Below are 11600 nucleotides of genomic sequence, written 5' to 3'. Positions count from 1 at the left end.
TGGAGTACTATATGGCAATGAGGAAGAATGACATATGGCCATTTGTAGGAAAGTGGATGGACCTTGAGGGTGTCATGCTAAGCGAAATAAGTCAGGCAGAGAAGGACAGATACCGTATGTTTGCACTCATAGGTCTAACAGCAGAGACCTGGCAGGGGATCATGGGGCGAGGAAGGGTGAAAGAGAGCGGGGAAGAGTGAGGAACACAGATCAAGGGAGACTAATGAATACTGAAAACGAACCATAGACTGAAAGGGGAGAGGGAGGAAGGAAGGGGGTGATGGTCATGGTGGGGGGCACTTGTGGGGAGAACCACTGGGTGTTATATGGAAACCAATTTGACTATAAACTATTATTTAAAAAAAAAACAAAGTAAATAAACTTAAAAAAAAGAAAAAGAACCGCTAGATCCTTGCTACTCAATCTGATGTCCAAATTAGTAGCATCAGCATCACCTGGGAGCTTGTTAGAACTGAACCTTCCAGACTGTTCCAGAGGTGATGAATCAGAATCTGTGTTTTAACAAATCTCCAGATGATTCCTATGCATATTAAACTTGGGACTTTGCCCCTGTAGTTCTGACGAGCTCCAGGTGGTGCTGATGCTGCTCTCACAGACCCTGTTTTGAGTAGCAAGGATCTAGAACAATAATTATCAAATATTGCTGTAATTAGAATCACCTAGGAAGTTCAAAATTTTTATGTCCAAACTGAAATAGAATCAGAATCTCTGGGGATGGGACCCAGACATCAGTATTTTCTAAATGATGCCAATGTGCACTCAAGTTTGGATGTGCACTCAAGTTTGGATGTACACTCAAGGTTGTACGTTGGTAAGTTTCAGAATTTTTTTTCAGTATGTAAAACAGATAAACAAGAAGCTAATACATGGTGTTAAGTAGGAAAGTGTAGGATTGGAGACTTAGAGCCCACTTCTCATCCCTGAGAGTTTCTAGAATACTTTGTAGTGCCTTGGATCATCAGAGCTAGATTAGCTGCTTTATTGAGGATACAGGCCTAAAAAGTGAGTGACTTACCCATGATGAGAGCTTATTAGTGACAGAGCTACAATCACACCTCCTATCCCCAAATTTGGGATATCCTGCCTATACTTCATACACCAGCTATGAGGCTGAAGAGTCAAACTTAATAGTTGGCCTGGCCAAATAAATATTGTTGAATGAGCTAAATAAAACGTACTTTGGAGATTCTTGAGTCAGAAAATCACCACAGGGGACAGAGGTGATATATTTGCTAGCAAGGTACTAAGGGTTACCTAGGTGTTCTGTGGGATGGGTTAATTTTGGTACCTTTTTGGTAATTTTAGCCATGCATACAGAGGACAGCTGCACCGCAAGCCACAGTCCCCCTTAGCCACTGCTGTAGTCCTTGCATCTGTGCTCGCCCTGCCCTGGCCTTTCCCCCCTTTTTGTTTTTGTTATTAAATTTATTAGGATGCTGAGAATTGTATTAAGAAGTCACAACTTTAGATTAAGAAAAGGACCTTGGAAATCTTTGGGTGCAACCTGTTCTGATAGGAAATGGGATCTTTAAATAGGGATGTGTGTGTGAGAGAAATGCTGTCATGCCCAAATATACAGCAGGCAACAACTTCCTGGTTAGTAATTCTATTTGGAATGTTTTAGCTATGGGAACGAACAATGTCATGGTCACCAAATCAGTCACGTTATACTATAGTTTTAAGATACATTTTTGTTTTTATCTTATTTTAAAATTTCATTTATCTGATGTGTTCTTGACCTTTAGTAAACAATTGGAATGAAATGGAGTAAACATTAATTTCTCAGGGGATCATATGGAGAGGCAGTAAGTGTTATGGTTAGGGTGCAGATGCTGGATTGAGAATGCCTGGATTTGAACTGCATTTCTGCATTTATTAGCTGAGTGAGGCTTTTGAGCATGTGCTGTAGTTGTCTTTATAAAGGAGGAAAAGTCCTTGTAGTTGGCCTTATAAAGGGGAAAAAGTACCCGTATACTTAACCTCATGTGAGCATTAAATGAGTTAATATATGGCACTGGGTATTTTAGAGTTAGCTAGTATTATTACAGTTAATTTGTTAAACCCATCAAATTTAAAGTCCACTAGTTTATTCTTTGTTATTTTTAGTTTGGTTTTTTGGGTATGTTTTTCATCAGAATACCACTGTTTTCATTTTAGTTGCTACTGTTTGACTATGACAAGGTGGAACTGGCCAATATGAATAGACTTTTCTTCCAACCTCACCAAGCAGGATTAAGTAAAGTTCAAGCAGCAGAATATACTTTGAGGTAAATGCAATAGTGATTAAAAACTATATTTAGTGACATCTTAGTTTGTGTATTTTGTATAAGTTAACCTAATGCATGAATTTTTCTCTATAAAAATGCAGGTTTCACTTATATGAATTCTCTGACCTCTTGGAACTGTGTTGGGAGCCTTTGTCAGTATAGTGCTAGATAGTAAATATTTTAGGCTTTGAGGGACAACTGTGAAACTGCCCTCAAACCAGGTAGTTGTAGTGTGATAGCAGATGTAGGCAACACTAAAATGAAGGAACATGGCTGTGCTCCGATAAAACTTTGTTTATGAACTCTCAAGTTTATATTCCATGTGGTTTTTTCCTCCTGCTACCATTTAAAAAATGTAAAAACAGTTCTTAGCTTGCAGACTTCTTAAAAACAAAAACAGGTGGTGGGTCAGATTTGGACCCAGTGCCATACTTTGCCAACCCTTATTCTAGAAGTTTCTTGCACTGAATTAAATAAGGAACGAAGAAGTTCTTTTGTCAGGCTGGGATATAGCTCACCTAGTTGATAAAGAGTTAATTCCCAGCACACAGATGGTGGGAACATTTCTGTTAACCTACAATCAGCAGAGTCCTTCAAGTGGAACAAAAGAGGTAGAAGAGGACTTTGGATTTACTTTGAATAGTTGGAATTCCATTTTTCTTACCTCTGTTAAATGATCTTTAGCTTTTTCAGTTCTTTTTCCTGTTTTCTCTTAATATTCCTATTAGTAGTTTTTATAATCGTTCCCTTTTTCCCTCGTAGGAACATTAATCCAGATGTTCTTTTTGAAGTACACAACTACAATATAACCACAGTAGAAAACTTCCAACATTTCATGGACAGAATAAGGTAAAATTTTACTATGAATATTTTGCACAGTGTCCAGCTCAGTTAAACTGGTATTATTAGAAAACCTACTGATGTTGGGGCACCTGGGTGGCTCAGTGAGTTAAGTGTCCAACTTCAGCTCAGGTCATGATCTCATGGTTCCTGAGTTCGAGCCCCACTTCAAACTCTGTGCTGACACCTCAGAGCCTGGAACCTGCTTCAGATTCTGTGTCTCCCTGTCTCTCTGCCCTTCTCCTGCTCGTGCTCTGTCTCTGTCTCTCTCTCAAAAATAAATGAACATTAAAAAAAATTTTTTTTAATTAAAGAATCTACTGATGTTTAATTCAGTAGGTTGGTAGATTTGATAACATATTTTTGTTTTAACAGTAGTTAATTTCTGTGGGTTAGTAACTCAGTAAAAAGTAAATATTGTCCAAAAAACAATAGTAACAATAAAAAATCAAAAGCCAAAAACTGTGTTGTTATGATATAACAAGGGATCCTCAATTGTAAGTTCTGTGTTCTAGATTGTATTTCTATGTGAAGGTGGTTTTCTGCAGACTGTCACAATTGTATTTAGTTTTTAGTACATTTGGAGTGAAAAATGAATGAAAGTCTGTGAAAGCTGATAGGGAAGTGGTAACTTTTGTGAACAGATTTTCTTGGGGTCTTCTATAAGAAGCACTGTAGTGTTATTGATGTTATACATATCAGTTACTTAATACATACTGCATTTTTAATATTAAATACTATGTCTGTACTCAGACATTTATTGAAAGCATAAGTGTGTGACTAAACAAAGTCATAATTAGAGTGTATTTTGTGTACTGATTCTCCCCCCAAATAAAATTTATTTTCTTTACCTAGTAATGGTGGATTAGAAGAGGGAAAACCCGTTGACCTAGTTCTTAGCTGTGTGGACAACTTTGAAGCTCGAATGACAATAAATACAGTGAGTATTCCTATTGTATAAGATGTTATACTCTGATCTGTTTTCTTGTATAGTTGTGTATTTAAATCCTTTTATAATGTGTTTTATTAATTTTGAACATTCTTTTAGCCTACTTTTAAAATTTATTCTAGGGTGCCTAGGTGGCTCAGTTGGTTGAGCGTCCACTCTTGATTTCAGCTCAGGTCATGATCTCACAGTTTGTGACTTCAAGCCCTACGTCAGACTCAGTGCTGACAGTATGAAGTCTACTTAAGATCCTTTCTTTCCCTCTCTCTGCACCTCTCTTGCTCATCCTCTCTCTTTCTCTCAAAATAAATAAACAAAAAAAGTTTTATTCTAATAGCTGTGGGACCTGTCTAGTTTTGCTGGTGTGGCTTATGTTTCAGTATCCTGTTCTTTCTTATGCCAGTAGAGGAAACTATAAATAGTGGATACTTCTGATGTACAATTTTTAAAATAAATGACTATCTTATAATTATGTTTTATTCTGTTAGCAATGTTTTAATCTTTGTTACTTTATTTTTTTAAGTAAAGATATAAATGTGTATAAATTGCTTACAAACCTGGTTTCTCAGAAATAAACCAATTCTTTTGAATTGCTATGTTTTCAACTTTTCAGAAGATATTTTGCAGTTTTTTATTGCTGAGATTATTTTAGAAAAGTGAATTTTTACATTAATAAGAAATCCAACAAACTTAAATCGCTCAATTTAAATATTTAGTGGCTTCTTGAACGCTGTCAGTTTACTTTTTTATTTTTATTCTTTAAATTTTTTTTAAACACTTATCTTTGAGAGACAGAGAGAGACAGAGCATGAGCAGGGGAGGGGCAGAGAGGGGGGGACACACAGAATCAGAAGCAGGCTCCAGGCTCTGAGCTGTCAGGACAGAGCCTGATGTAGGGCTCGAACCCACAAAACTGTGAGATCATGACCTGAGCCGAAGTTGGACACTCAACCAACCGAGCCACCCAGGCACCCCAGTTTACTTTTTAAAAAACATATTTAAAAACTTTAGAGTGGGGTTGGGATGGGTGGGGTAGGGCAGGAGATGGAGAGGGAGAATCTTAAGGCTCCATGCTCAGCATGAAGCCTGAGATGGAGCTCAATCCCACAACCCTGGGATCATGACCTGAGCTGAGAAATCAAGAGTTGGACACTCAACCCACTGAGGAATCCAGGTGTCCCCAGTTTATTTTGAAAAATTAAAAAATCCCTTTGGAAATCCATTTATTTAAGCCCCAGTTCTTCATGAAATAACTTTTGATAAGTTACTTCTTTTTTTTGTTCTTATGTTTCCATGTTTCTGCTAAGGCTTGTAATGAACTTGGGCAAACATGGATGGAGTCTGGGGTCAGTGAAAATGCAGTTTCAGGGCATATACAGCTCATCATTCCTGGAGAATCTGCTTGTTTTGCGGTATGTATGATTCATTGTGGCTTATTAATAAGTATTGAATATGTATTTTGTATTGAAAATGTATTATAATTCAAAGGAAAAACTTTGAATGTGATGGAATACTATTTTGAACATGTTTTCTTTTTCCCTTTCATTTTGAAATAATATTTTCTTTCATTCTTTTTCATGTAGTGTGCTCCCCCACTTGTAGTTGCTGCAAATATTGATGAAAAGACTCTGAAACGAGAAGGTGTTTGTGCAGCCAGTCTTCCTACCACCATGGGAGTGGTTGCTGGGATGTTGGTACAAAACGTGTTAAAGTGAGTGAATAGTCTTGTTTGCTTTTGACAGAAATAGATTTCATAAAGCATTTCAAATATTGGAATTACCAGCTACATATTTAGTTTTTTAAAATCCAGCTTTATGTATGGTTTTTATATATGTATAATACATATGTACTTTTAATTTACATGTATATCTTAGTATATCTAATTTAGACATACATATTAACATACGTACATGTGTGTTACTCTGTGCATTTAGAACAGGTCATGTTAAATGGTACAGTGGTACTCGTATATTTATGAAGTATCAACCAAATGTTTGAATCTCTTTAGGTTTGACGAAAGAACATAAACACACTTCTTTACTTAAATCTTACTAAAAAGAATATGAATGTGATTAAACATTAAGAGAATAATACTTCTGCTCTCAAAAAAAAAGATACTCAGCAACCACACCATCTAAACTATAGTGAAAAAAAGGACAAAGGTTTCTTTGCAGCTAAGATTAATGTCAAAGAGTTTTTGAGTCAACTCACATTTTATTAAGAGGAGAAACCCTTTAGGTGTTTCCTTCCTCAGGCCATTTTTTCTTACAACTTTAAAAAGCTTAGTTTCCAAATCTTCCAGTATAATAAGAACAAACTGCAACATGATATAGGGAAGTACCCTGCTATCAGAAGTGTTAGCTGTACCAGCAAAGAAATTGTAAAAAGTATACCTAAGAAATCTCAAGGCACCTGTCTAGGGCTGTTTTATATAAGAGCAATGGCCTGTAAAAACTTCAGTAGGCCCTATCCAAACAAAGTATTTTATAGTGTGTTATGAAAAAAGGAGGAGTAAAGATCATGGCTATGTGTCCTATTTAGCCAGCCCCCTATGGATGGACAATTAAGCTACTTACAGATTTTTTTCCCTGCTATTAACAATGCTGGAAACAAAACAAAAAAGCAAAAAAAAAACAAAAACAAAAACAAAAACAAAAAAAAACAACCCCACAAAAAAGCCAATGCTACAAACAGCATATTACATGTATCCGTAAGTTAGGCTTTTGTAGATATGAATTTTTAGAAGTGGAATTCGGAGTTTATGCAAGATTTATTTTGGCACATAATACTAAATTTCTCCTTCAAAAGGATTGTACATTTCTCTTACAGGGTAGAAATACATGCTTCACCCATACTAGTTCATAACATTAGGTATCATCAAACTTTTTAATCTTTGTCACATGATGGGTAAAAAATGGATATTTTAATTTTCAGTTATTTATGAAAAGGGGTCAGCTCTTATAGTTTTCTGTGAATTGTCTGCTTCATATCATTGGCTCAGTTTTTTGTCTTGTATACTCAGTGCAAATGTTATTCCTTTTGTTGTTTTTATTTTGTATGTGATTCTTCCTCTTGTTAGAAGCTTCTAAAAGGAATCAGATAGGACTGTTAGGGAACACAAGAGAGCTTTAGGACATACTGGAAATGTTCTAGTTTTGATCTGGTAGTGATTACATGGGTGAAGACTTTTGGAAAATTGAGTTGTACATTTAAGATTTTAAACTTTATAGTAAGTTATATATAAAAACTTTAAAAAGTAGTTAGATTTAGTACCAACCTCTGGGATTCTTCTCTACATTTTAATCTGACAACAGTACTTAAAGTACTATTGCTTATTACAAAAATAATTATGTACTTCAAGATCATTTTTAAAAAATTCAGTTCTTTTATGGTTTATTTCTTTATCTAAGTGTACTTTGTTTTTCTAGGTTTCTGTTAAATTTTGGTACTGTTAGTTTTTACCTTGGATATAATGCAATGCAGGATTTTTTCCCTACTATGTCCATGAAGCCAAATCCCCAGTGTGATGACAGAAACTGCAGGAAGCAACAGGAAGAATACAAGGTATCCATCAATCCATCAGAATGTATGAGTGGCCATACTGTTCGGACAATAAGTTAAAACAATACTTAGAGTTGGAAAATAAGAGAAATGGATTCTGGATTTTTATTTATAGTATCTCTCGGGGGTAAATGTTAGTAAAAAATTAAATTCATTTTGCTAAAAAAGTGAAAAAATTTGTTTGAAATCCTTTTTTGCTTTTGGTAAAATGAAAAGCCTGTCTGAATTTTTGATTAATGCTTCAGAGGCCTGAGAATGAATAAGAATACTTTGATACTGTTTGATTTCTACAGAAAAAGGTAGCAGCACTGCCCAAACAGGAAGTGATTCAAGAAGAGGAAGAGATAATACATGAAGACAATGAGTGGGGTAGGAATTCTTTCATAAATTGAAATGGCCATGTGAAACAAAATCTCTTATGAGAGGGAATATCATTATAATTAAATTATCCAAATTTTGAATAATTATTGCTTATTAAGTTTCTTTGAAAACTATTGTCATATCACATTTAACTCTTTAGGTATTGAGTTGGTGTCTGAGGTTTCAGAAGAGGAACTGAAAAATTGTTCAGGTCCAGTTCCTGATTTACCTGAAGGAATTACAGTGGCATATACAATTCCTGAAAAGGTACATTTAAAGTCTGATTTACCATAAGTAAATGTCAGATAAGAGAAAATGTCTATGTACCTTCTTTCATCTTCATCCTCTTTTACAATGCCAATGCACTGTTTCCTAATTTGGATATTTTATGCTACTGGAGTTAAGACATGTGAGGTGTTCAGTGTTAATGTGGAAATATACAGTACATTTTCAGCTGTTTGAAATATAGACCTAAAATAGTGTTGTTGACTCATTAATGGAGCAAGTAATGTAGATTTTGATTAAATGAAGATACCATTTTTTATACTGACTTTTAGCCACTTCAGTAGGGATCTTAAGAATATTGAAATTACTGCATTGTAAATGAAAATATTGGTGGGGAAAGTAATTAGAAGGTATGTTTATTAAAGTTTACTTTATAAGAGGCCCTAGTGGCCTCTGACAGCCTTTCTATCTTCAAGACTCTTCATGGTCCCAAACACCCAGTAGTCACACTGCCTGCTGGTGGGGGACCCGTAGGGCTAGTCTTATTCAATCGAAAGTCCTAGAAGGCCCTGCTGGTGTAAAACTTTGCTCTTTATATTCTGCAAAGTGCATTTACAGTCTTGTTTTTCTCTCCATCATTGGGACCCCTCTCCTGGTAGGGGTATAGGGCCAGTGATTGTTGCTAGATCCCTCCAAAGCAGACCAGTGGCAATATCAGAGGGCAGTACAGCCTTGTTAGTTCCATTGGGGGACAGTTGGGGAGGCGGGGAGTACACGGATCACACCCCCATCACCCCTTTCCCAGGCCTGACCCAACAGAATCCTCAAAGTTGGCCGTGGGCTCCCTCAGTGACTGGGATTGAAGACTCGGCCCCTGGGTCTTCTCCCCACACTTACTCTCCCCCCTGATCTTAGGCAGCAGTGTGGGGGCTGTGGGGCCTGTTGGGGATGAGTAGAGCTCTCCCTTGGTAAGACTTATTTTGTTAATAAATGGAATACTTGGCTATATTCACAAAAAAAACCCATAGTTTTTTTCATAGTTTCAACATAGTTAAAACTTAGTGATTAGGTACCCCTAAACATCAAGAATTTTAGACAAGTTATTTTTTCATTGTTTCCCTCATTTGATAGAAAGAAGATTCTGTAGCTGAGGTAACTGTGGAAGATTCTGGTGAAAGCTTGGAAGACCTCATGGCCAAGATGAAGAATATGTAGATAATGGACTGACCTATATTTTATTTCCTGAGTTTAATTCAGTTTCCTTGGAATTAAAAAAAATCATTTAAAAACTGACAAAGCTTAGGGCAACATTAATTGAAATGTAATCTTCACAGAATTGTTAACACTTTTTTGAAAGTACTGTATTGCTTATCACTTTCTCCCTTCAACGAAATCAGTAACTCCTAAAACTCCTGTTTCATTCCAGTTAAGAAACTTGAAAACTTAGCCACTGAAATATTTTGGCTTTTCAGGAGGGTGGGAAGAAGGGACCAATAATACACTATATTTCTTTTCTTTGCATTAATCCTTTGTGGTCTGTTGTCTGAGGCCATGGACAATAAAGTAGTATGTGGCTCTCAAATATCGGGAAAGGGCAGGAGGTTCAATGCACTGATTAGAGCTAGCAGGCATCCCCTCGTTGTGTTTAGAATCACTCTCTACAAGAAAACCATCTACCACCATTAACTTGGTCAACAGCGAATTTAAAATAACCTATAAAATAAAAATATCCTCTCAAATGTTACCTGATGAAATACAAGCTGAAATGTAGTCATTGGAAAAGTTTGTAAACCTGTAAGTTATATATTAAAAATAAGACAAAGGCAAATAAAAGGAAGCTTTCTTCATGGATAAACAGATAAAAGGTACTTTCAAGAAGTATAAGTTATTGTACTTTCAAGAAGTATAAGTTATTGTACTTTCAAGAAGTATAAGTTATTATACTTCTGTACTGACCAAGGAAAAGAAATCATAGCATCTGTGGGACATATATATCCGGAGTCACTGTACTGTATTTTGAGGAGCAAGGAATAAATTTAGGTTAAGATCATCTAGATTAAACCCATCATATGGGCTACCTTTGGAATACTTCATTTAAATTTGATTCTCAAGATAATTAGATAGTTATCCTGTACTGTGGGCATAAAAGAGATGTAAATTACCTCTGTAATGATGGAGGTGTATTTATTCAGTGGGAGAGAATCAGTTATCCTGATTATGACCACTAAATTATAAACTGATAAACTGGTTTTCTCTGGAGTTGCATACAAATAATGAAAGTTTAGATAAATAAATTCTCAGTGGTTTGGAGACCAATAAAAAAAAATATGCATGTGTAACCATTATCAGTAGGCTGTTACTATGCTATGCTAATCTTCTATTTTGATGATTTTTTGCTTTAAAGACAGTAATATCTAACTTTATTTTTAGGGAAGAACTGTTAGTACAAGATGAAAAATGCAGTCTTCCCTTGTAAAATAATGTTCTAAAAACTGATTTCAGAAAGTCCCAAGTATCAAATATGTTCAGTATGTTTGTTTTGAGATTCTAGAATCAAATTGTGTTTCTTATGTTTTAGTGTGAGGTTTGGAAAGTAGGAGGATAGTTTTTCTAGCTTTGAAACCTATTTATGTTGCCTTGGTAGGTCATTTGCAATTCAAAAAAAAAATCAGTGAATTCATCTGTAAAATAGTTTTTTTTGGTTACTCAAGATATTTTGAATTTCAAAAAAGAAACAATCTAAAATATTTCTAAAATAATCCCATTCCTTTGGAACCCCTGGTAAAGGTTCCTGATAACTTTATTTAAAAACAAATTTTTTAAATGTTTTATTTATTTTTGACACAGAGAGAGAACATGAGCGGGGAGGGGCAGAGAGAGGAGACCCAGAATCAGAAGCAGGCTCCAGGCTCTGAGCTGTCAGCACAGCCCAATGCGGGGCTCGAACCCACGAATTTGAGATCATGACCTGAACCAAAGTCAGAGGCTTAACCGACTGAGCCACCCAGATGCCCCTGCTTATAATTTTAAAATTGTATAGTTTGATAAAGTATAATAGCTAGAATGTATCTTTGTTCTCTTTACACGGGATTTCACACTGCTGGATTTTATACAGCATCAAGTCTTAGATCTAAGTTACATAATTCTTTGTCTAATATATTTCATTAAAAAATAATTATTGGATTATTTTACCAGAAAAAACGCTGGTAACAGGTATCTTTTGCTACCTGGATTGCTCTTTGGACAATCTATTTGCCATGAAAACTTATAGGAGCTGATAATGAGAAATTAATCATCACTGAGTTTTACATTACTAAATAAAACCAGTGCTTGACTAGATTTCTAAACACTGTTGTTTCTAGAAATGTGAAAAAATGAAA

At 35.6% G+C, this 11600-nt stretch overlaps 1 protein-coding gene across 3 annotated transcripts in view; it reads left to right on the top strand.

The window, feature by feature from the left end:
• UBA5 (ubiquitin like modifier activating enzyme 5) overlaps positions 1-10053 on the top strand; it is a 15372-nt gene extending 5319 nt beyond the window's left edge. For all 3 annotated transcript variants that reach the window (XM_029940280.1, XM_029940282.1, XM_029940281.1), the window contains 9 exons: positions 2179-2288; positions 3051-3137; positions 3984-4068; positions 5382-5486; positions 5658-5785; positions 7503-7638; positions 7929-8004; positions 8156-8262; positions 9352-10053. In XM_029940280.1, the coding sequence (XP_029796140.1) occupies positions 2179-2288; positions 3051-3137; positions 3984-4068; positions 5382-5486; positions 5658-5785; positions 7503-7638; positions 7929-8004; positions 8156-8262; positions 9352-9435 (918 nt within the window). In that variant the 3' untranslated portion in view covers positions 9436-10053. The remainder of the gene's footprint in view (positions 1-2178; positions 2289-3050; positions 3138-3983; positions 4069-5381; positions 5487-5657; positions 5786-7502; positions 7639-7928; positions 8005-8155; positions 8263-9351) is intronic.
• The last annotated feature ends 1547 nt before the right edge of the window (positions 10054-11600 follow it).

This window comes from Suricata suricatta, chromosome 5 (assembly GCF_006229205.1).
Source record: "Suricata suricatta isolate VVHF042 chromosome 5, meerkat_22Aug2017_6uvM2_HiC, whole genome shotgun sequence".
In the NCBI taxonomy this organism is placed as follows: Eukaryota; Metazoa; Chordata; class Mammalia; order Carnivora; family Herpestidae; genus Suricata; species Suricata suricatta.
This window is presented reverse-complemented; position numbering and strand designations above follow the sequence as displayed.